The sequence below is a fragment of the Thalassophryne amazonica genome, chromosome 5 (genome assembly GCF_902500255.1).
Source record: "Thalassophryne amazonica chromosome 5, fThaAma1.1, whole genome shotgun sequence".
In the NCBI taxonomy this organism is placed as follows: Eukaryota; Metazoa; Chordata; class Actinopteri; order Batrachoidiformes; family Batrachoididae; genus Thalassophryne; species Thalassophryne amazonica.
Genome location: NC_047107.1, coordinates 110,904,605 through 110,931,200, shown reverse-complemented (window position 1 = coordinate 110,931,200; position 26,596 = coordinate 110,904,605). Strand labels below are relative to the sequence as shown.

Below are 26,596 nucleotides of genomic sequence, written 5' to 3'. Positions count from 1 at the left end.
CAGCAAGGGCTGTTCGGAAGCACACCGCGACAACCAATCAAAGTAGCGAAAGGTACAGTGACATCAGCTGGCTGCTCACACCAACATGGCAGAAAACGCCCCAAAACAGCTTATTTCTGTATAAATATAATATGTTTCTCATATTTTTGTAAAAGTTAGCAAAAAATAAACATTTCTAAACCTAAAAATGTTGGTTTGTAACCAAATGATACCTCTGAAGTGATTTACAAGACATCTTACACATATTAGTGTGCACACCCCGTGTACACGCATCACGCAAGGTCAAAGGTAGCTTCTGGTCATTTCAAAACCTCATGTAACACTTCCTCCCTGCAGACAGTGTTAAAAGGAAAGTAAAATATTCGTTATGGAATTCCACCCGGAGGTAAATATTTTCTATTCATTAAAGTGAGCTGTAATTTTGCAGCACATTTAAAAAAAAATACATTAGCATCTTATAGTATAATAAATGAGAATGAAAAATATCACGAGAAATGGAGCATGTTCTTAAGATTTTATTCACTACAGGGCAGTTGAACTGTATGTGTGTGCACTCTGGTTGAATTAGTCTAAATGTTTGGAATGCTATAATGTCAAGGTGGTGGTTCTGGTGTAATACCAGGATTGTTTGAAATATTTTCTGTGGACACTGAATCTCACATGGGACAATAAATGGGCAATCTAAGTGTTAGTCTGCTGAATAGACTCCTAAACATGTCTTGTTTACACCTGTCTCATGAGTCAAGGAGCAGTGTACCTTTTTTTCTTGTTCTGTGAAGTTCAATATTTTATTTGAGGTGTGTAACATTTGTTTTGTGTTGAAAAAAAAACAAATTAAAACTCAAAGTTTGAGTCACACAAAAAAAATTATATTATAGTTTAGTTTATCCATATTTAAGTTATTGTAATATTGTATGGGGAAGTACCTTTGCAACTTATATAAACAAAATATTTCTTCTCCAGAAAAAAATTTGTTCGAATAGCTACTTGTTCGAAACCTTGTGCTCCAAGTGCACCTCTGTTTTTTTAAATTTCAATTTTTAAATAGTTTCCATATAAATATTTTATTGACTTGTACGTTGTTTTCAGAGCTCTCTATGATATTAAGTGGCCTTCCTTCATTAATATTATTTTGTGCACAACCATCAAATTCATAATTATCCAACCAGGCAGGCTGCACATTTGCATTTAGCTTTGCATAGAGCAGGGGTGGCCAAGTTCGGTCCTCGAGAGCCACATTCCTGACACTCTTAGTTGTCTCCCGGCTCCAACACACCTGAATCCAATGAAAGGCTCATTAAAAGTCTGCTAACGAGTCTTTCATTGGATTCAGGTGTGTTGGAGCAGGGAGCCAACTAAGAGTGTCAGGAATGTGGCTCTCGAGGACCGAACTTGGCCACCCCTGGCATAGAGCGACTTGTTATCAGCATCACATCAGATTCATGGCATTAAATCTTGGAATGGTATAAAAGTGGACTAAAAGCGAAGATCCTGCAGGTGTATATACAATGACTTGTTTTAATCTGGAAAAAATGGAGTAATTCTGTTGTATTCTGTTATGTTTGCTTTGTTTGGGAGTGGATTCTTTATAAGCCTTTTGGCTTTCACCACTCCCTTGCACTTTATTTATATTGTATTTTTTTCTCTCCCTCTCTCTTTGGTTGTTTTATGTATATATATTATTTTATATGTGTTTTATTTCGTGCTAAATAAACAAATCAAACCAAAAAAAATTTAAGAAGTACACCTCTGCAATGAGTATTGAACTAGCCAATCGTGTAGTAGGGTCAAGATCATCTGCAAAAAGCAAGGAAAATATTACTGAATCTTATTCTCAAAATTCAACAACGATGCCAGAGATGAATTATAATCAAATTTTAAAAGAATGCAACTGCATGTATCAAGCCAGGCACATTTGTGGAAACCAGTTAATGGTAGTAGGTGTGACAAAGCTCAGCAGGCTCAATAAAAGAATTCATCACCCTCGGTCGTGTGATCCGTACAAGCATTTTGCCGACGACCAGTGAATGCAGCACCAAACATGGCCAGCCCAACCCCTTATTCTCCTAATATGGAAAAATAAACGGAAACCTCTCCATGGCAACACACTCACAAAGAGGAGGGGCAAAACAACGGGCAAGTCAAAGGATGAGATGATTGACAGGTCGCTGCTTATCGCAGCATCCATAAAAAAACACGCAAACGTAACAGAACGTGTTTCTGGCGCAGTGAGACATTTCCAACAGCGCAAACCACATTTCTGACAAACGCACCACAACGACTATTTAACAAAAGCGTAATAAACTGCAGCGTAAAAATGTAAAAGCAAATATTGTACCAGCCTCCTGTTCAGTTATAATGGCTCAGGCTGAAACTTGTCGGTTGCAGGTTGCTGTAATTACCTTAGTTTGTCTCGAACATCCTCTTTGGTGCAGGTGAAGTGACTCCGCAGTGAAAAGTAGTCCGAGCCTCACTTGAATATTCTGCGTATAACTTGGCTGTATGAATAGTACAAGCTTTTAAATGTGAATCTGCTCTTAGCTGGCTATTGTTGACACTTCGTATCTTCACTCATGTGCCCCTCGCTAAAACCTAATGAAGAAAACTTCAAATGTGACCGCCGTTACTAATTAATGACTGCAAGGTTTTGTTGTGCGCGAGACAAGCCTTCATCCGCTCATCATCATCCTCAACAGTGTTGTTGGATGCTGTCACAGACTCCGCCCCTTTCTTACTCGCGGCACGCTATTGGCGGATATTTCGCACCGTTGAGTTAATGATTAATTTGTATAATTAGCAATCCTATTAGTTTACTCTTATTGTTCCATCAAAATCTTCTTGTGCGGTCTGTGTTAACTGCTTATGCAAAGTCATTCACATAGGTTATCATTTTCATGACATAAATACCGTTAAATATTTGGTCAAATATATTATTATTATTGATTTATGATCCATTTTATAATTTTCCCCCAGTTTGGATTCATGTGATTTATTGTTTTAACGTTTTTTTTTTAATAAAGTCAGCAAAAATAAAAAAAAGAGGACATTTTACAATGCATTTTTCAAAGTAAAAGTATTTTTGTTATTTAATTTGGTTCAACCAGACCATTCTGAAATATGATGGAGTACAGCACATACCCTATTTTAAATGTGAGGCATGCAGTGAGTGTTCAAACAACATAAACTGTTTCAAAAGCAATATGTTCCAAAATGTAAATAAGGAATCTCTCCTGTTATACCACATGCCACTGCGGACCAAAGCATTCAATCACAACATATTTGAGTCAGGGATGAATGAACATGTGGCCAGGTCTGGACTGAAGGCCTGGAGTACCAACTCCACTGTGGTGCTTCTTTCTAAGAGAACACTGTTCCATTGCATGATGGGAACAGAGGCATCGCAGGGCTCTGCAGTATCTTTCTGTTTATTAAAATAAAAGTTGAAAATCATATATAGTGTTCTGGAGGACTCAGATGAGGCGTACCACTTGCATTGTGAAGAAGCATCCTCAACATTTTGGCCATGGGGTACATTTATCTAGGCATGGGCCAGCAGGTCCAGTGTGCAGGTGTCAAGGTGACAGCAACTAGTCTACGTGTCCGCATCTTTCCAGACAGTTGTATAATATAGGCTGCTTCTCTTGTGCACCTTCACAAAGCCTGCCTGTATCATCTGTGACAAACCAGCTTTTTACCTACTTTCATTGTACTTCACTGCGCCGGGGTCTTCTGTCAATTTGGTAAATGGTATAACTGATCATTTTTATTTAATAAAAGGATGTGTGACACAAAATAAACTAACAAACAATGACAACAGCAACAACAAAAAGAAGATAGATGGTGCGACTCAAAGAATGAAATGTTAAAATTCCGGAAAACAATAATGAAAACAATAGAAAGTATGTACATATATGGTAGTTTACTGTGCATAAATTATTTGTACAACCAATAACTAAACCAGTTAAACCAGTGAAACAATTAGAAGTGTGTGAGGAACAACCAGACTGTGCCTGGTTACACTAGAATTGTGTAACCATAAATACCTGAATAGTCAGGTCAAGACCTCAAGCAACATGGTATAATCATATTGGTTTAACACCAATATGATTGTCATCACAAAGGTATCCCATAAACTTCCTTTTTATGTCAAAAACTATAAGTATAATGAAATAATGTGTATGAAAAGGTGTACACCAAATGCAAAAGTTGAACATAAATAGAAAGTTCAAAAAGTGTGACCAAAGTAAAGAAGAGAAAGTCCTATAAAGGACCTGAGGCCGTTTTGGGCAGTTTTGTTTTTCTGTTTTTGGTTGTTGGATTTTTGTTTTTCTAACAGATTACTCACAAGGTGGGACTGACAGAAGGTGTGGTATGAATTTGATACCAAGGACGAAATTAACTACTATCAAATTATAAAAATATCCCTTAAATTTTGCACAAATCTCTGATGAGAGCCCGTCTAGTGATTACGTTCATTAGTGATTCTTTCAGTGGTTATTACCGCATCATAAATGGTTTCATTCGTGCGGAAAGGCTTGTTGCATGAGTGCTTTATTTTGAAAGTCACTTTTGTCAGGAGGAAATGTAATACAAAAAAAAAACACAAAATGAAACCTCTCTTATTGGTAGTTTGACTCCTCTTCCTTGTTCCTGAGCAATCAGCGTTGAGCACTGTTGGAAATGCGCTTGGTTTTTAGTTTTAGAATCGGGGTGGGCGGATTTGTTTTGATGACCACACGCATTTGTGACCATTCCAGCGGTACGTACGGGTGCAACAAATCGAACTGACGGTCTGTACCCTGGTGAGTTGACAACCAAGAAGGAGCAGAGTGAGTATTACCTCAACAACGATTCCATATGATGTGTCTGTCATATAAAATGCTCGGTATGTGTTTATTTAACACTAAATTTGTCTCTTGTTTGTGTTTCTTGTAACGAACGTATAGTTATAGCAGTGTCATCATGGACCTGTTAGCAATGCTTTTTATATTAGCGAGTTGAAAGTATAGGATCATTACAGCTAACGTTATATGAACCATATTATAATTAGATATATAGATAAACCACCCGCTTTTATGTGTTTAAAGGAATGTGGGATTGGGGCTTTATTCTCCTGTTTGGGTCATTCTAATCAGATAAATTTGAGAAGTTACCTTTGCTCTCACAGAGTAATATAAAAATGATTACGAGTATAAACTCTTCTGATAATAACTGTTCAATTTCAATTTATTCAATTCAATTTATTAATATAGATATAGCCAACTCACGACAAAGTCGCCCCAAGGCGCTTCACACATTCACAACAACACAAATTAATCTAAAATCAAAATTAAAAGCAAGAAAAGCACAATAAAAGGATAAAACACAGAAAAATAAAAGGAAATTACAAAGCAAACACAAACAAATTAAATTAATGATAAGACAGTCTAAAAAAGTGGGTCTTCAGTCTTGATTTAAAAGTATCCACCGTGTCAGACTGCCAATTAATGGCAGGTAGATCGTTCCAAAAAGTCGGACCACGGTAGGAGAAGGCTCTATACCCCACAGACTTCTTGTTCATCCTTGGAACACACAGAAGCCCTGCACCCTGTGAACGCAGGGGCCTCACAGGTACGTAGGGCTTAACCAAGTCCGCCAGGTAGGAAGGTGCCAGTCCATGAACAATTTTATAAACCAACAATAAAACTTTAAAATCTGATCTGGCAGAATCCGGTAGCCAATGAAAGGATGCCAGAATGGGAGTAATGTGGTCAAACCTTCTATTTGTGTCAAAAGTCTGGCAGCAGCATTCTGTACCAACTGAAATCCTCGAATGCTAGACTGCGGCAGGCCAGAAAATAAAACATTACAATAATCCAATCTGGAAGAAATAAACGCATGTATCAAAGTCTCAGCATCAGCCATAGACAGGATGGGCCGAATCCTCACCACATTTCGCAGATGAAAGAAGGCAGTCCTCGTAATGTCTCTAATGTGGGGACCAAAAGACAATGTAGGATCGAAAAGTACTCCAAGATTCCTCACTTTGTCCGTATGATGCACAACACACGAACCAAAATTAAGCGCCAACTGGTCAAAATTATGCCGATGTCTGGATGGACCAAGAACCATAATTCAGTCTTATCAGAATTCAAGAGTAGGAAAGTACTAGACAACCAACTTCTCACAGATATAAGGCAATCTTCCAAGGCTTTTATATGGGCAGATTACCAGCAGTTACCGGCATGTACAATTGAGTATCATCAGCATAACAATGAAAGGCAATCCCGTAATGCTGCAGAATATGCCCAAGGGGCGCTATATAGAGTGAGAAAAGAAAGGGGCCTAACACAGACTCCTGTGGAACCCCAAATTTCATTTTACCAAGACCAGAAGTAGTGTTATTATACAAAACACAATAAGAACGACTGGACAAGTATGACGTCATCCAAGCAAGAACACTTCCAGTAATCCCAAAGTAATTTTCCAGCCTATCAAGTAAAACACGATGATCCACAGTATCAAACACAGCACTAAGACCCAAGAGCACTAAAACCATTGTGGTGTCCGAATCCATTGCACACAGAAAATCATTCACAACTCTGGTAAGAGCTGTCTCTGTGGAGTGATGTTTTCTGAAAGCAGACTGAAATGGCTCAAAAGATCATTCTCAGTAAGATGGTCTACAAGCTGCCGTGAGACCACTTTTTCCAGAATTTTAGAACAGAAAGACAGATTTGATAGCGGCCTGTAATTACTCAATACACCAGGGTCAAGACCAGATTCTTAAGCAAAGGTTTAATCACTGCAGATTTAAAACACCCAGGAACAGAACAAGAGCTTAATGAAAGATTAACAATTTCCAACACAGTAGGCCCAAGAACGGGCCACAGGTCCTTAACAAGTTTTGTTGGTATAGGATCAAATAGGCAGGTTGTGCTTTTTGTAGACATCACGAGCTTTGCTAGCGCGTCTAGTGAAATAGTATCAAATTCTGTAAATCTAGGTGTCACCCTCATTATTAACACCCACATCCACAGCAGGGTGCAGAGATTGAGCCAAAGCATGTTTAGATATGCTCAATCTAATGTCTTCTATTTTCTTCTCAAAGTACTCCAAGAAGTCTTGAGCTATATACGGAGAAGGACTAACAGGTGACTGACCATGGATAAGAAATGCTACAGTATCAAACAAAAAATTTGAGTTGTGCTTATTTTTATTGATCAAATCCGAATAGTAAGCCTGCTTAGCAGTCCATAGTGCATGCCTTATACTCTGCAACTGCATCATGCCATGTAGAGTGGAACACCTCTAATTTAGAGCTACGCCACTTCCGTTCCAGACCTCTAGCCTTCTGCCTGAGGTCCTGCAAGTAACCATTAAACCAAGGCAACTGCACTTTGGGAAGGCAAGGCCTTAATAAAGGAGGCGCAATCTCATCAAGTGTAGTTTTGAGTACCGAATTCAAACCATCCACCAGACTGTCCACTGATTGAGCATTCTGCAAAGTTGAAGCTAAAAGACCAGGCAATCTGGCTTCAAGTTCAGTCCTAGTTGAAGGTTTAAGGCGTCGCCGCAGTAATAGGCCAGGTTGTTGCTCCACTAAACGCGATAATGTAAATGTAAACTTAATAAGTGAATGGTCAGAGACCACCGATGCAAGGGGCAGTATACCAACATTCATGACAGCAACACCTCGTACCAAAACCAAATCCAGGGTATTACCACCAATATGTGTTGAGCCCTGAATACACTGCTGAAATTCCAATGCATCTACAATCTCCATGAATGATTTACAGAGGGGATCAGAGGGCCGATTCATATGAATGTTAAAATCACCCATAATCCAAATATTATCAGCATTAGTTGACAGGCTAGAAACAAACTCACCAAATTCATCCAGGAATTCAGAATATGGGCCAGGGGGCCTATAAACAATGACAAAATAACACAACTGATGTCCATGCTTCTGCCCCAAACAATATGTAACATCATGGGCAGAGCGGAGAATGTTCTCTTGGTGCACATATGCAATTACTCAACAAGCTCTCTGGAGGATTTGCTTTTTATGTTTTCTTTATTTCTTTCCCTGCAAATGTAAAATGTGAGTATTAAGTTAACAGTGAAATTGAACAATTAATAATTTGTTCTTCACTGATATAATCAAACTTGGGTGAGGTGGATGGGTCATATTGAGTCGGTCGCACTTACGGGCACTTCGGTGAGGTCTTAGCGACGTGCTTAGCAACGCCGGCTGGCTTGACAATGCTGGGTGGAGCAGACAGTTTAATTAGAGGCAAGTTTTTTTCCAATTGTTGTTGTTGTTAAATGCCTGGGCAGTGCGAGACAGTGGATTCCAACAAAGTGAGAAAGACTAAATCCATTACAATATTAAAAACAAACATAGAATGCAAAACTTCGGCAGCATGTCCCTCCTCAGCACTAGTGTGCCTTAATTGAGAGAGTGGCATCAACTCAGAACATGGCGCCATTTTGGGCCCAACTGCGCACAAACTACTCAAGGATTCAGGATTCAAAGGATTCAAAAGGAGTTTATTGTCATATTCACATAGGAACATGTTCCCTGCACAATAAAATGTGTTTACTGCATTTTACCCATCCTAATTGCCAGTTAGGAGCAGAGGTTGCCTTTTTTGGCACCCGGGACCAGCTCCAGATGTATATCCTGCCCTAGGTCACGAGCAGGGCTGAGCAAACCTTGACCAGCCTCATGACACACTTAAACAACAACACACATAAGCCGGTCCGGTACATGAACACATATAAAAGCACACACAAGGAAAGAATTGGGAAAAGAAAAACCTCCATTGCTGCTGTGTTGAACTCACGCAGCAGCACTGGAGAGCAAAAAAAACCCATAGCACAGAAAAACAGTCATAACAAAAAACAAATCACGACAGACGACAGCCGAGACTTGGATGTGTCCAGTGTCCAGACAGACAGCCCAGAAGGCCGCCCGTGGCGCCATCGACAGGCCTTATCTGTCCATCCTGGGGGGGATGCCAGTCCTGAATCAGTCCACCAGAGTCTCAAGGTCCCACAGTCAACATTTCAGGACTGGGAAGGGAGGGAGGGAGGGAGGGAGGGAGGGGAAGACAAAGAGGCGGGGGAGACGAGGAGCGAGGCTATCAGGAGTGTTCTTCGGGGGGAGGATTTTATCCTAGCGGCCTTGAAGGACAGCTGGTGTTTGGAAACCAAATAGATATACACATTAACAGACGCCTGGCAGATCCCACAGTCTGAAACTTCAGAGTGGCTCCCAAATACATCTGAATAGAGGAGAGTGGAGATGTGGTCTTACTGACGATCAAAGCGGTTTTCCAGTGCAACCATTCTCCCCGAGATGGATTCCAACGTGCGGTTGACAACCCGCCGACCTGAGCTGACACTGCCCTTCCAATCGAATCAGTCATGTGGGGCAGCCTGGACGGGCCAATTAATGCCGCCTCCACCTTCTTAATTTTCCGGTAAACCAGTGCTATGGCCGCCCCACACAGCAGAAACCCGGTCACCACAGCTGCAAATAAGTAAACATCTTCAACGTCCTCCACAGACAACGTGTACAGGCACATGACTTTCACCTCCGCCAGCTGTCCATCACATAACCCGCCACATGTGTCCCGACAGGACAGGTCGGGTCCTCCGCTCCCGAGTGTCTTGTGGAAAAAATAGTGTCAGTTGCGTTCAGAGACCACTTGATCAGATCCATTTTGCCATTTTCCAGAGGAGCAGGGCTGGCAGCCTCACAGACAAAACACGCTACAGTAGCAGGAAAGTTGGGGAGGGAGGAGGAGAGAAAAATGCGACCGTCCCGACCGAGAGCAAGAAGGCAAAAAAAAAAGAAAAAAGAATGAACCTTTAATGTTTTCAGCATTTAAAAAAAATCATTTAATCACATACAGCAACACATCCAGTTACAGGTGCTATCAAGATAAATATAAAAATAGTTAAGCTATCAAATTTACAATTTATAATGATTTATTTAATTAATTTAAAGCCTGATTTATGCAGCTGCACCTCTGTAACTCGGTGTCTTGCAATGATGTGTGTGACAGTTTTAAAGTTCGCCATCTCTGGATTATGCTTTAGTCTGGACTAATTTGACCATCAACAAGCTTTTATTTCTAAATCATCACCTCCAAATCAAAGGTAAGCTGTACTTTTTCTCTTTTATGACTCCGTGCTGTAAAGTTGCAGACTTTTCTGATCCATTTTTAATCAGCGTGTGCACTGTAAAAACTGTTATAATATGATGGCAGACAAAGGAGAAAAAGCAGAAAAGTGTCAAATCACAGCTGTTTGTGTCTGATTTAACAAGTGCACGTCACCGAGTCTGAACACAGTTTGAAAAAATAAACAGTCTGTCTTTTAATCACAGAAATGACTCCGGTCCCACTTTACTCGAATCGTCAAGTGTCAAAGCGCTGAACTTTAATTTGTACCTCTGCACGTCCAGACGTGTAAACGGATTAGTTACAGTCAGGAGGCACCGAACATCGACAGGGAATCCTGAATCGGGACCTTTTCTCTGAAATTATTTTTCTGCCAAATGTATTTGATCCATTATCAAAATGTAATCAGTGTGCGAACTGTAAAAAACTGTTAAAATATGATGGCAGACGAAGCAGTGAAGCAGCAAAGTGTCAAATCACAGCCTTTTGCTGTGTCTGATTTAAACGAGTGCATGTCAGGCTGCAGCTCCAATTCTGAGCACGGTGTGAAAAAAAAAATAAAAGGTCAGGCTTTTATCACAGAAATGACTCTGGTCCCACATGCAAGGGGTTTAAAATGGAAATACATTGCAGTCAGATGGGACATTTTATCCGATGTGAGCAAAAATCTGTTGTACAAAATCCATTATATATGGTGTTTATTACATGGAAAATAATACAAAAAGTTTGGGTCTTTTTGTCCGGTGACTGCGAATATCAGGTTTATACAATTATGGTTTAGGTGAGTTTTACTGTGCATGGGACTGAACAATAAATTTATCTCTCTACGCTTTGACGATGAAGTCGGCTTCCATCCCAGACAGCTGACTTTATTTTCCCAAATTTTTCTTCTGTTCTGTACATCTTGAAGCCCTTGTTGTGTCTATTTGTAGACACATTTATACCACCACTGAATTGTGGATGGTGTTTATAAGCACTGTAATTTGGCATCATAACACAGACCATTCATATGGCAATTTACTCATTCAATTTTTCTTTTTTTTTTTTTTTTTAATAGTTAAAGGTCAATTTCATCACCTGATTCCCTAATGGAAGAAGCCCCTATTTGTGCCATGGGTAGCTGCTTGAGGAGAATTTTTTTTTGTAAGCTCAGAATGCATCTGGCAAAGTTAGCTTGTACTGGTTCTAAGGTGCTGCTTCCCAGGCTGGATGTAGTTTTATTTAAAGTAGACCGGGAGAGTGGAACTCCCCAAATCTCTGCTGCTGCCATGAGGTTGGTTATTAGATTTGGTGCGTCACAGTGAACCACATCACTTCATTGTCATTATCTGCTATTGTAACGAGAAGTCATCTCTGGGAGCAGCTCCTGTCTTTCTTAATGATAATTTAATTTGAAAACAATCAAATGCTCATGTTTGCATGCACTCAAACAAAACAGATTCTTACAAGTGTGTTTCTCCCCCACCCCCACCACCCCCATCAGATATCACTATTTGAAGTCAAATGTGGACTAAGTGAAATCCAGTGACCAATCCCCCAGCATACCAATGTGCATCATTTTCTTCAAGTTAGATCCCAGACCTGCATCCATAAATGCCTACAGGTATAGTGACTTTCTTTTTCATCCATGGTGGTATATTAAGAAGCTGCTAGTGGGTAATGTTGGGGTGGCCTATGTTCTGATTGGGTATTATATAAATAAAAAAATTGAATTGACATGTCATTGCAAAGCAAACAAGAGTAATCGGATATTTCTGACGTCCACCAGTCTGGGTCCGGATGACCTCCAAAATTCATTGTCGTCTTCCATGCCCTAAGATTTATCTGTGATGCAAATTTGGTGAGAATTCCTCAAGTAGTTTGATGTAATCCTTCAAAGCCTGTATAAAGTGAAATGTTGATCCAGAATCCGGATCTGGATGACCTCCAAAATTTAATGAAGTCTTCCATTCCTCAATGTTATCTGTGATGCAAATCTGGATCATCTTTAAAATTCAGTGGATTCTTCCATGCCGTAATATCTATCTGGAGTGTAAATTTGGTGAGAATTCGTCAAGTATTTTTAATGTAATCCTTCAAAGACTATATAAAGTGAAACTTGATTCAGAATCTGGATCCGGATCACCTGTGGTGAAACTTTTGTCAAAATCCGTGCAGTAGTTTTGACATAATCTTGCTAACAGACAGACAGACAAATAAATAAATAAAAGCCGATGATTTTATTACGTCCTTGGCAGACGTAAAAATGTGTTTGTTGTCACAAAATAGCTTTTGACTCAAAAGGTTTATTCATTGCATTAGAATACTTGACACATCTCAAATTTAGACAGCAAATCAGTTATAAATGTATTTGGAACCACATAAAGATGATTTTGGCCAGTCATATCTACCATATGCATTTATGTCTATATTTGTTTGGACATAACTGCAGAATTGAGCAACTACAATGTCTGGCAAAAACTGTGGAATCTCCACACGTAGAGGAGATTCACCTATCTTTGTAACTTTGTGGTTAAATAAATAATTATAATTCATGGAATATTGTTTTCCAGGTCCAGTAGATGAACAAAATTATGGCATCATTAACAGATCAATCACAAGTAATACATTATTGCTCCTCTTCTGGCTTTTATGTCAGCATGAATTCTTTGAGGCATGAGCATCACTCATGAAAAACTATGCTCTACCTCAAGATGATCGCACCTTTCTCCAACAGCAGTTAGCAAATAGTTTTGCATGATGTAGCCTAATCACAGAAGAATTTTGTTTAATTTCCAGCATAGATTTTCCATCAGATTAACATTTAGGCTGTTTGTGATGGCCATGTTATTGAGTTGATTTTTTATTATTATTATTATTATTTAATAGTTTAATACTCTTTGCTCTGTGGCAGTGCAGATTCCTTTTTAATCAATGAATTCACTTTTATCTGGTCATCCTCTGTGGTTAAGCAAGGAATTGAACCCAGACACAGGTATGCACACAATTAATGAACAGTGATGGATTTTATGTAACAGTGATGGATTTTTGTCCTAGTCTTTCGATGGAGGAGGGAACAAGTGCTGGTCCACAGCACTCACATCTCTACTTTCCATGTTCAAAACATCATTATGAAAGTGATAGTTTCCTCTTCTTCCAGTTATTGTGGCACCCACAAACTGAACAAGTAATGATGCTCTTGTTTGGACATTTCTAGCGTACTGTGTTCCCACGTAGCTAATCGTCAGATGCAGTGGCAAACCAAAAGTTGCTTAACAAAATGAAGCCGCCCACCCTGACTTCCTGAATAAGGTGAATAAAGGAGGCGCATGATGTTTTAAGTCCTATTCAGTAGCCCAGTATTAGAGGTGCATTTAAACTGCGCTCACATGCGTTCAGCCTGTGTTTGTGCTACAGCCCTGCACTTTGTTCACATTGCTCTTTCCTTCTCAAACTACATTATAATTGCATATTCAACAGATCAAATTTTTAAAAATCTAAGGGGAGAAACTCCTGATTAAATAGGACTTTACACTTCTGGCCTAAAAAAAAAAGAAAGTGCCCCCTCAGAGCAATGCAAGGCCCCTCCGCAAATCTGTGTCTGGTGCCGGGTCTGCTGTGATCTAAAGTGGTTGTCTTTGGTTCGTCACACCCAAGGATATGTGTGAAACCTGACCCCATATTACACTGTAGGCAGCAAGCAGCATTTTGTTAAAAATCATTGGCCTTGAATAAAACCTGCCTTGTTTAGGCACCGGGTCTGACTACGGTTTGAAAAAATACACGGCCAGGCTTTTAATCAAGGAAATACTGTACCCTCTTTCCTCATATCGTTTAGTGTCAGTGCTGAACTTCATTTCGTACCTCTCTTGCGACTGGGCACATCCAAACTACTCTGTCTGGTACATGCAAGGGGTTTTTAATGGAAATGCATTGCAGTGGGACGGGATGTTTTGTCCGATGTGCATGAAAATCATTATATAGGGTGTTTATTACATGGAAAAGCATATAAAAGCATTGGGACTCCTGCGTTTGATCAGTGAGTGCGAGTATCTGGTTTATATGATGATGCTTTAGGCGAGTTTTACTGTATTTATTTTAAATGTTTTGCCTGCCTGTATGTAGGCTTGGGACTCCGGCAAGGACGGTCGCATTCCTCCCCTCCCCTCTCCTCTCCTCCTTTTTCTGTTCTCTATCTCTGCTCCGACCTTCAAAGTCCCAGCTTTACCAGACTGTGAATTCTTCAAATTAAGATTTGGATTAACCATGGAATTGATCAGATGGTCTCTCAACGCTATTGACACCATTTATTTTTTTTGACAAGGAAATCAGAGTTGGGGGACCCTGTGTGCCCTGATGGAACCTACCCAGCGGGCTATGCTTTCGACACCTGAGAGAATGGAGTGTGACATGTGGCTCCACTCTCTGTGGAAGACGTTGAGGATTTATTTCTATTCGCTTTTATGGTGGGAGGTTTGGTACTGATTGGTTTGTGCGCTGCCCTGACACACAGGAATATTAGCAAGGCGGCTGCTTCCAGAATCTGTCCCCTCATCAGTCCGTCATGATTAATGCTTTGGGCAATGCTGTGCAATCTCAGCCTGCGTGAACTCTTGAACTCAAACGCAAAATGGAGACCATCTTGGAGCATATGACTGCATTGCAAAGGAATGTGATGCTGAGGACCGGAGAATATTCTTCCTAAATTTGGACCCTGGACAATCAGAGGTGCAGTAAATGGAATTCTGTATCTCTCTGTCTAACATCAACATGGCAGCCTTATCCGCTCCTGAAGGCCAAATTCCCTGCTCTTCCCCCAGAAGGATCTACGGCCTTGGTGAAGGAATTCGGCTCCCCTTTTTATCTATCTACCCCCCCCCCCCCCAGCCTGCTGTTGCCTAGCAACGTCAGACTTTACACACACATGGATAGAAACTGACAGAAACTTAACTCGTTTGCATACGATGCATGTCTCCCTCCCTCCATCCCTATTGCCACCCCCGTGTCTCTCCACTCCCCTCACCCTGGCTTCCTCCCTGCCACCTTGAAGGCAGCGCGGTTTTTACTGCTGCAGCCTTCAACTCCCCAAGCTGGGTGGCACGGGCCCCTCCTGCTGCAGCCTTCACCCACTTTACCTCAATTCGGATGATGGACTGCTTCAAGTTTAGTGCACATAAACAATGTCAAATGTATATGTGTTGTCTTAATTCTGATGTGTGCCATTATTACGGTAAACAAGTAATATTGTGGATAAATTGCTGTATCTTGTCTGAGGTAATTGTTATCTAAATGTATTTCATTGTTGTTGCACTTGTGTAATGATAATGACAATAAATCTCTTCTCATCTCATCTCTCATGTCGTGGAAACTCGTGTATTTGGAAACTCAAATACAGTGGTCCCTCGTTTATCGCAGGAGTTACGTTCTAAAATAACCCGCAGTAGGTGAAATCCGCGAAGTAGTCAGCGTTATTTTTTACAATTATTATAGATGTTTTAAGGCTGTAAAACCCCTTACTACACACTTTATACACTTTTCTCAAACAGGCATTAACATTTTCTCACTTTTCTCTCGTGTGTAAACACTCTCAAAGTTCAAACCTTAGTAGAAAAATTTCAGGCCCAATCATTTGTTTGAGAAATAAAAATAGAACGTTTTCCTATAAATAATTATGATGGCTTTTAGAACTAACAAATTTAATTTTAACGATCAACCGACGAGGTTGGACACATAAGAAATTATTAATAGTGACTGACCAGTATTCACAGTTCCTCTGATTGCACCTCTTCGTCCTGGTGCCGCTCCGCTGTCGTGTCTTTTTCCACTGAGTGACACCTCAGTGCAGTTGTCTTTTTCCAAGTGAAGAACACAGTTATGGGTAGTTGTTGGCCCTCGTTTTTCTTCTGGGTGAGAAGATTCTTATAAACAGACACGCAGAACACAATGCGTTTGCTCTCCCTTCATGGTGCCGCGACTGGCCTGCTTGATGAGGACGCAGAACACAATGCGCTGTTAAAAAAAAAAAAAAAAAAAAAAAAAGCATGCAAAATTGGACTAAAAAAATCTGCAAGACTGCGAAAGGTGAACCGCGTTATAGCGAGGGACCACTGTATCGCAAAAAGATTTACACTTACACAAGGTGGATTGTCAGCCAGTTTAAAAAAGCCAAACTGCAATGGAAACAATTTTTGACTATGTTGGATTTTGGAAAGAAAACAAAATGCCACTGTTTAGCAGAATTTACGCATCCATTGCCATGACTGCTGGAATTACAGTTATTGTGAGAGGGGAAAAAAAAAATCCATTAGTCACATAGAATCACTGAATGGAAATGCTGTCATTTTTTCACAGTTGTTTTGTTGACATTCTGAAAATATCCCTTAAATTTTTGTGCAAATCTGTAGTGGAAACTCGCCTTACATCCACACTTTGATTGCTTCTGTTATTCCTCTTTAACCATGCTTTCTTCTGTTAACAATGCTGGCTTTGGCTTTACTGTATGCAAATTGCATTTCATTCAGCCATTACTATGTTTTTATTTTTTATTTATTTTGTTTTTTTACAGTTTTGTCACAGACATGACTTGTATCTACCTGTTTGTTACTGCTTTGCGTTTTCTGTCCTAAAGTTTTTACCTCTTCCTTGGTCTACATGTGTAGTTTCCTTTTGTTACATCCACATATTCTTTATAATTGCACTATATTTTAGACAGCTGATTGGAACAACAAACATATTTTCAGTCTGTGTTAATTTCTTTCTTAGAAGAGTTTTATATTTCTTATTTCAGTTGAAAGCTCTCTTGCTGAGGCCATTTTCCTTTCAATTACCCAGTTCTAACAGCATGTTAAGATTTATAAGCACTCACTCTTTTACCTGCAGGCATCTTATCATTTATAGCCTTCTACCACTATTTGTTTTAGAAATCCAAATTACAGGATGATTTCATAATTTCTCCTCAGCATTGAGTGCTTCCATAATCTCCCCCACAAAGCCAGAATGTTCAGCTATTGAGGAAAACTTCTGTTTGATATCTGTAATTTGTTTAGTGTTGCAAAGTAAGAAAGTTGGATGAACATCCTCTACGTGTGGTACTTCTGTCATTTTTCCCTGGGGTTATACAGATGATGGAGACTACAAAAGGAAGCCACTGGAACACAAAAGAAATGCATGAAATTTAGGCTTGTTTCTGCCAGAAGGCACATGGGAGGTTCTAGCGTTGGATTCATAACACGTGATAATGTGGATGCAGGTGACTGGCATACCTACATGTGTCCTGCCCAGCAGTCTTGGTAAACCATCTTTGGTGGGCAGTACAGTCCAGAGGACTAAAGGCGGTCAGTGTGAGTTAAGGTTTGATGTCGAACCCAGTTTATTATAATCCCTTTGAACTGTAGAGCGAGCGCTGTACTTTGCCGCAGTCCATCACTGCCCTACCTTCTGGGAATGTGACCTGGCCTAAGGAGATCACAGCCAGCGTGCAAGTACTGCCTCAGACCTGAACTGACAGAAAGTTGAAACACTCTGTGTTGTAATGCAGTTTCATCGGTGCTGCAAAGACTGTGTAGAAGAACTTTTCTTCTGCTGCAGTGATGTGTAAATCAAATGAATGTGCTATTCAGTACACTTAGATTAAATTGGGTTTAATGCACAATTAAACATGCATTATTCACAATTATTACACTTCAGTGGTACAAAGTGACAGCTAAATATCTGTAAGGGTTAAATGGGTTCATGTTCTGCACAAATGACTTGGTAATTATGTAGTCATATTCTGAATTTCTGTCAGCACGACTGTTGTTATCATGTTCAAAAAGTGAACAATGCTGCAGTATTGACCTGTAACATTTGTCTATTGCATCACCAGTCACAGCTTCATGGCAGAACGGAACAAAATCGCTTTCTCTTCTGCTCAGTTTGCTCTGTCCCAGCCACAGAAGCCTACAGTGGATATTTGGTATATTCAATTTTCAGTTTATTCATTTTATATAGCGCCATATCACAACAGAGTCGCCTCAGGGCCCTTCACACAAAACAACTCACAAAACAAAATAAAATGAATTAAAAAAAATAAAAAGCATAATAAAAGAATAAAAAAGTAAAAAGCATAGTAACACAATATGCCAGTATGCTAGCCATACAAAAGGGAAAATCAGTGCGTCTTAAGTCTGAACTTGAAAGTCTCTACAGATAGATACCCAGTGTACTTGTCAGACTGGTTATGCTGTTTGATGTGGCATTCATTTTAATTCACCAAGCTCTGCTGTAAACATCTGTGATACTGCTCTGCTTGTTATGATCCCTCGTACGTGGTGCAACTGGCTGTTCACAACCGCTCACATTTCAGTTTCCCCTCACAATCTGTCATGTAGCAACATTATTGATAGTCTTGTTTGTGGGGCATCACTGGTTCTTAGTCACAAGGGAACATGTTGTTCTTGTTACTGTTATTATCCTACGACTGCTCTCCAACCCATCGCATTATAAAATATGCAGATGATACCACAGTGGTTGGACTTATCTACGATGGGGATGAGACAGCATACAGGGCTGAGGTGGAGGAACCGTCGCTCTGGTGGTCAGAACAACATGACTCTGAACGTTCATAAGACAAAAGAACTCATGGACTTCAGGAAGAACAGACAGGACCCCCCCCCCCCCCCCCCCCCCTCATTAATGGAGAACAGGTGGAAACTGTCCATCACTTTCAGATTTCTGGGCACCCACATCTCCACAGACCACAACTGGACCTCCAACATCAGGTCTGGTAAGAAGGCTTAATTTACCTACAGGAGGAACTGCGCCACTTCCCCAAACTTTGGAACAGACCAGCAGAAAAGAGATCATCAGCAACAAGTTGAATTTGTGGAGAAGCTGATTGAAAGTTTCAAGACACACTTTGATAATTTCATATCGGGAAAACAAGTCCTTCTGTGCATTGACAATCCATTTCTGGTCAGAAATATGAGAGCGTTCTCTTCAGAAGCACAGCAAAATTTCCCATGGGCCACAGCTGCTTCAGTGCAAAAGTGAGTTATTTGACCTACAAGAAAACTCAGTGTGATGTCATGCCCTTCTGGACAAAGATGGTAACTCAGTGAATTTCCCTCTGCTGCAGAAGATAGCAATTCACATTCTGACATGGTTGGCTCAACGTACCGCTGTGAATCTGCATTCTCATCAATGAACATGGTGAAGAACAAGTACTGCAGTGGACTCGCAAATGAACATTTTTATTAGTGTTCTCCACCTGGCCATCACACAATTTGTGCCAAATTTCAAAGCCTTGGAAACCTACACAATATGCCATTTCTCACATTAAGCAGTGTTTGAAACAGTGTAAATAGTTTTTCATTGTGCTTTGATTCCTGACATCTTGTCTACCAAAGGATTCTATGGAGGGGTTGATTTTTTTTTTTTTCCATTGAACTGAACGGTACATTTTGTTTTATTTTAGCATGTATGTTAATTTTTGAATTCCTGAGGTGCTTTCCTTCACCTGCGAACAGCAATACATTTTTCCTACTTTCTATTAAGAAGAAGACTGTTATTTAACCCTCCTGATATACTGTATTTGTTTGCATTCTTACACAGGTTTTGTTTTATTCAAGTACTTATGTCAAAATGGAAATGCTTTTTATTTTTGTTGTTGTTTGAATGAAAAGGACATTTTGTTTTGAATATAACAATCACGTATGACTTGACAAACTATAATGAATGGCCCTTTGACAAATTGAAAATTTCTTTGTAGCCCTTTAAGATTTGTATTTGAGTAACCCTTCTGTAGACCATAAAGAAAGCTATTTTTGTAGCATTTCCTTTATCACACACAAAATAGTACATATTGTAATAACACATTGTAGATGTTCCTGTAATATTGCTACAAAAACAGTATTTCTTTATTGGTTTACAGGCTTTGTCATTTTGGAGTGAAAAATGCATGGTGGGTTTTGACTTCAGGGAGTATGTACAAGGGTGGGTCAGATTAGATCATTTGGGTCAATGATTTGCATATTTCTTGTTCATAATAACTCCATAACTCTCCATATTTTTAAGGCGTGGTATTTCAAAATGTTTGTGCGAAACATCAACTCCTAATAGAAAGTCTAGTGAAAGGTGCTAGATATCCAATGGTCATTTTTCTGCTGATTCAGAGAAAACTTTGAGCGTAGTGAGTCACCATGACATGTTGATCCCCAGAACAATAAAGGAATCCAGTGTCTCAGATTTCCAGAGGATTCTCGGAGGTAACTAATTGTCACCTCCTGCGAGTGCCTGTCATGAGTCAAAACTCACTAGAAGACTCTGGAGGCAGGAGACCACTTTGCAGAACATGCACACAACACACACACACAAAAAATGTATTATAATAAAACGTAGACTTGACTTTATAGCACAGTAGCTGATAAGAAAGTTCACAATGAAAATAGCTATCAGTGTTCACAAACTAAGGTTTAGAACTTCAGGGCATATGGTCAGCAGCAAGACTGAAAACCAGAAATCACAGTCTTTCAAAAGTAACCACTGAAAATAACTGTTAAAGAGAGATTTAAAACTGGGACTGAGGACTGTGAAACTGGGACCACAGCAAACGAGTCCAGTGTTTAGTAGGCTAAGTGGGAGATATTTAGGGTGAAGAATGGAAACATAACGTAGAAATTTATCTCAAAAGTCATTAGGAGCGTGGAATTCAAAAATCATAGGCCAAAATCAGTGGTCTATAAACAGACAGCAATGTCACAGGGCACTTATCAAAATGCAAGAATGAGGAACTCAAGAACAGCTAGAAGCAGGGTTCCAAACTGTAAACACTCTTTAGGGCAAGGGTTGAGGCATTTTGATGGCAACATTAAAATGCTTCAGGCCCTTGCCCCAAAGACTGCTTACAGTTTGCAAATGTGCAAGGAAATGTGACACACAATGCTGTGGGTGCTGTTATGTTGGAGTGGTGTGCATTGTATTCTGTCATGGAACACAGAAAAATGTAATAAACATAGTCAGAATAGGTTTAATTATTGTTTCATTAATTTCTAATGATTAAAACAGCTAAGTTATGGCCACGGTCATGTAACAAAAATGGATCTACGGGCCTATTCAACCACTAAAATGACCTTGACTTTGACCTTGGCCTTTGAAGCTGAAGATGAACTCAAAAGGAAAGCATTTGAGAAATGAATTATAAACCATAAAATTAGTTGGATTTTATGTCTAACATGTTTCTACTCCTATAAAGTTTTTATTGGTATTGTGTGTGGGCCGCTGAAGAGGAGGTACTGCTGCCCACCACCACAGATGGCGCCCTGCTTGAAGTGCGGGCTTCAAGCACAAGAGGGCGTCGGAGCAACTGGGAGTGACAGCTGTCACTCATCATCCGTACCAGCTGTCACTCATCCACTACTCAACACCATCACCATAAAGGCCGGACTGCAACTCCACCTGCCCGCCGAGAAATCAGCTACCTTGGAGGTAATTTTCTCTGCTGACTTAAAACATTGAGTAATAATCTGAACAACTTTGCAGCCGTTTTCCTGTGGTGTTTTCCTTATCTGTGGGATTGGCGTTTGGTGTGATCAGCGACGGCTTCGCTTCACACCCCAACCAGATAAGTGATTAGACAGGAGCTGCACGAGTGTGTGATTGGAGGTGGAGGTGCTCCCTCCCAAAAGAACACAGACTGTGGGATTATTGAGTGTGCGTACTCACACTCACCTGTGCTGTTTCTGTTCTCTGCCAGCAGTACCAGGTCTGACAGCTGAAGACGGTGACCACCTGGGGACCCAGGACTTGGCGGCTCCGGTGTTCTTCAGGTCCGTTGGCGGTGAGGGCCGTGTGGGATCCGGCTCGGTTCTGGACGGGCGTCTCCTATCCTCAAGCCTGCCCACACATCACCCAACGTGTAATTGACTGTAGTCCCAAACTCATTGTTGTCTGTATTCCGGTATGCACAATTTACAACATTAAATTGTTACTGTTTGGCTTATCCATTGCCCGTTCTTTTACGCCCCCTGTTGTGGGTCCGTGTTCCTACACTTTCACAACAGGTATGCAAAAGTGACCTTGACCTTTTTAAGGTCAGGATGACATCATATGGTTAAAACAATATCAGAAATGAATGCATCACCCCAAAATTAGTAGAAATGGAGGCATTACATGTGCATATCGTCCAAAAATAAAAAAAAAAGTTATGATTTTCGTCATGGGCAACGGCTGCCATATTTGGATTGGCTCAAAAAAAAAAAAAAAAAATTTGTGACCACATGGTGAACAAGCACCTCAGTGATTTTTCATGTCCATGCACCCGCTAACTTGTTCCAAGTGAGAACCACTGTCAGAAACATTTCGTGTATGGGACGTCACGGCAGGTACTGCATTAACTCTTTTTTTTTTTTTATCTATTTCCACTTTATAACGTAATGCAATCTGCAATGATTGCTCTTTTGTGTACAGGTAAGGATTGGTTTATTTTCCTTTGAGAGCAGTGGTGGCTTTGACACCACACTGGGATGGGTAAAGAATGAAAGAACCTAAAGTTGCTTATCCACTCTTTATTTCCAAAGGCTAATTTTGGCTGCAAACAGAGATGAATTCTACAACAGGCCGGCCAAAGCTGCAGACTTCTGGGGACCCAACAGTGAGATCCTCAGTGGTAAGTCTGCACATTTAGATCCAGAGGCTGATGATGAAACATGTCCAACCGCACTGTGTGTGTTTACTCACCACTCTGACTTAAAGGAGTCCCGATGCCCCGTTTCCACTTACAATGAAAACCATCTATCCTCTTGTAATATTCCATTCGGCAGTTATGAGTGAATGAAAAGTGAGTTGCAATAAGAAAGTCACTGCATGTTTACCCTCAATTTCCACACAGTATTAATACGGAACCCTGGTAATATGAGTGGGCAGATAATTTGAAAGAAGCATCTTGTTTTGGAAGAGCTTGGTACAGTTTTGAAGTACTTGAAATACTTCATGTGCAAGCCACTCTATCTGTCTCTTTCTGTCTATTCTTCTTTCTTTTTTCCTTTTTCTTTAATGTTTCACTAAACATTTTTAATCTCTTGGTTGTTAAAGAAAGTCTCAGACAGTTTAAAAGTGTGTTGATTGGTCCTGTTCTATTTACAAGTGTTTAATCCAACCAACCTTGTAATTAGACTTTATATATATATATATATATATATATATATATATATATATATATATATATATAAACTTGTTTCGCCAAAGGCAGAGCAGCTGTAGGAGTTGCTTGACTCTGTGTGTCTATCTGTCCTGACAGATTTCTTGTCACCCCTGATTTCTGTGATTACATAGTGTTTGTTTGATTATTACAAAATGCGGATTTCCTATTACAGTGTTTGGCTTCAGATGTGTTCAGTGCTAAAAAGCTCTCAGTAATAAAGTTGCAAATCTGTCTTCTTCGCCTCAGGTACAATTCTGCAGTTAATCACAGGACATCCCCAGCTGTGGTAAACTACATTTAATTGACTGATGTCCAGTACACATTACAGCCAAGCTGAGGAAATCAATCATTCTCTTCCTTAAAGGAGGAATCGCAGAGCTAGCTTTGTTGTTCATTAGTCCCCTCTCCCCTCGGTAATGGAGAGGTTAAGACTACAGTTGTAGGTTCATAGTTGATGGCTACTTTCATGTAATGTGACAGGAATAAATGGTTAAGCCTCATCTGAAGGAGCTGGGGAGGAGGAAGGGCCCTGAGTGCGAAATGGCATAACAAGAAGGAAGCAAGCTATAGCTCCCTGTGAGATCATCTTATTTCCATCCATTCCCAGAGGAATAAGTTTCGTCAGCTCTCTCTTGGTCGCTGTTATTGGGTTGTCCTTAATCATTGTGTTTTTCATTCTCATGTGGAACAAAACAACCAATTTATTGATTAGTTTCTTGTATTTCACTACATGCATCTTTATGCATGCATGCATCCAGTTGAGCATCAATTCTGTTTTATGGTATTTTTCAAAAAAAGTACTGCAATGACGCTAGACACTTATGAAAGATCTGGTATTCAGACACAATGCTCACAGTTTCCTTATCTCTTCTGACATGGCAAAGAAGCCAGATAGTGTTGTTTAAAAATGAGGCAGTACCAGCAAATCAGTCAAACATAAATTGTGGGAATTGTGAAACGTTCAGAGCTACTGAAAAAGTAATGTTAAATTCAACACACTGTAGTTATAGGCTTGATCATCTATACTGTAATTCAATAAGGCCCAAATATGTATGTCTGTGTATATGTTAATTTGTCCAGCAATACACTCAAAAACCACACATGGTTAGATTATCATTGATTAGAGTGGATTTATGCTTAGGGGTTGGTCTAGTTTCACATTCCGTGCATCAGGAGTGCATCATAGCGCTTCACTTTTTCCACATTTTATGTTACAGCCTTATTCCAAAATGGAGTAAATTCATTTTTCACCTCAAAATTTTACTCACAACACACCATTATAATGGCATAATGAAAAAAGGTTTTTTGTTTTTTAAAATTTATTATAAATAAAAATAAAAAACATAAGAAATCACATGTACACTTGTGCTCAAGGGTTTACATACACTGGCAGAATTTTTTTTTTATTTATTTATTTATTTATTTATTTTTGGCCATTTTTCTGAAAATATGAATAACACAAAAACCTTTTTGCACTCATGGTTAGTGGTTGGGTGAAGCCATTTATTCTCAAACAACTGTGTTTACTCTTTTTAAATCCTAATGACAACAGAAACTACCCAAGTTTACATACCCCTGTTCTTAATACCAATTATTGCCCCCTTTATCATCAATGACAGCTTGGAGCCTTTTGTGGTAGTTGTGGATGAGTCCCTTTATATTCTCTGATGGTAAAGCTGCCCATTCTTCTTGGCAAAAAGCCTCCAGTTCCTGTAAATTCATGGGCTGTCTTGCATGAACTGCACATATGAGATCTCCCCACAGTGACTCAGTGCTAATTGAGGTCAGAAGACTGAGATAGCTACTCCAGAACCTTCAGTTTATTTTGCTGTAACCAATGACAGGATGACTTGGCCTTGTGTTTTGGATGGTTGTCATGTTGAAATGTCCAAATACTCCATGTGCAGCTTCCGGGCTGATGAGTGCAAATTTTCCTCCGGTATTTTCTGATAACATGCTCCAATTATCCTGCCATCAATTCTGACCAAGGTTCCTGTGCCTTTGTAGCTCACACATCCCTAAAATATCAGGGATCCACCTCTGTACCTCACAGTAGGAATGGTAACTTTCATAGTAAGTCTTGTTGATTCCTCTCCAAATGTAACCTTTATGGTTGTGGCCAAAATGTTCAATTTTGGTCTCATCACTTCAAATGACTTTGTTGTCTGTGATGTTTGCTGTATTGTAAGCAGGATACTTTGTGGCATTTGCCTAGTAATGGCTTTCTTGCAGACCATTTTTCTTCAAGTGCTTTCTCATTTTGCATCTTGAAACAGCCATACCACTTTATTTATTTGTGTTTTTGTTTTTTTGAATCCCGAACAAATTTCCTGGCAGTTGTTGCTGAGATTTTTTGGTCTATCTGACCACGGTTTGGTTCCAACCAAGGTTTTAGGCAGCGAGCAGTCCAGCCGTCATTTGGGCGGTCAATTTTCAAAAAAGACAGTCGAAAAAATAGCGTGCAGCTTGTTTAAAGCAGTCTAAAATTAGGACTGGGTCCGATCGCTGGAGTAGTCTGTGTGTGTGAGTCGGCTTGCGGCGAGGAGAGGGGGAGGGGTGTGAGCTGCTTTAGTCAGTGTAGAGTGAGAGCGCTCACGCAGAGCAAGATGTTAAGACAAACAAAACTGGCGCTGCCTTTATTTCTGCCTGGACTGTTATGATGGTACGTCCTCTTCACATCATGTGCGCGTGTCGGTGACAGTTATACTGAATTTATGAGATGAAATAAATTGTCAAAATTCCTTTTAAAAATGAGAATATAGGAATGAATGGAATAAAAAAAAAATCACACACGTGTGCTTCAAAAACCTAATGTGGAGAAACTGCAATGATGTTCAGAAGCAGAAATCACATAAAGCAGATGAGAACTCTGAACTTTAATAGGCTATTATTTTCCAAAGATATTTATTTTACATATTGAGCATGTTCAAGCACAAAATGTGACGGAGGAGAAAAACAGGAAATGAACTCGAATCAGAATAAAAATACAAGCTGCTGATTTTTATGTTATTTTTCAAATTTATTAGACTGCAGCTAGAGGTTTTATTTATTTCAAAGTAATTTACCTCTCATTTTATTCTTCTTTAAAAAAAAAAAACATGGGAGTTAAATCAGCCTGCATTGTTCAGTTTTTCCTGCATGTCTGTGTAAGAGTTTGCTGTTTGCGTTTGTTCTACAGAGTTTTAAAACACAATAAAATGTTAACACGTTTCTTTGTAGCAGTTCTGTAATTTCAGAAATGCAACAGAAATTACCACAAATCAGAAAA

At 39.8% G+C, this 26,596-nt stretch overlaps 2 protein-coding genes across 14 annotated transcripts in view; one reads left to right on the top strand and one right to left on the bottom strand.

The window, feature by feature from the left end:
* arvcfb (ARVCF delta catenin family member b) overlaps nt 1-2,696 on the bottom strand; it is an 865,966-nt gene extending 863,270 nt beyond the window's left edge. For 8 of the 11 annotated variants that reach the window (XM_034171100.1, XM_034171112.1, XM_034171103.1 and 5 more), the window contains exon 1: nt 2,403-2,695. The gene's annotated coding sequence lies outside the window, so the exon portion shown is untranslated. Of the gene's footprint in view, nt 1-2,402 lie in introns of all 11 variants that reach the window. The other 3 variants (XM_034171106.1, XM_034171108.1, XM_034171110.1) reach the window with 2 other exon arrangements.
* A 2,064-nt stretch (nt 2,697-4,760) lies between these two features.
* Nucleotides 4,761-26,596, top strand: part of tango2 (transport and golgi organization 2 homolog (Drosophila)) — a 40,271-nt gene continuing 18,435 nt past the window's right edge. For 2 of the 3 annotated variants that reach the window (XM_034171098.1, XM_034171096.1), the window contains exons 1-3: nt 4,810-4,885; nt 11,656-11,775; nt 22,706-22,794. In XM_034171098.1, coding sequence (XP_034026989.1) covers nt 11,720-11,775; nt 22,706-22,794 — 145 coding nt within the window. In that variant the 5' untranslated portion in view covers nt 4,810-4,885; nt 11,656-11,719. Of the gene's footprint in view, nt 4,886-4,952; nt 4,955-11,655; nt 11,776-22,705; nt 22,795-26,596 lie in introns of all 3 variants that reach the window. The other variant, XM_034171097.1, reaches the window with a different exon arrangement.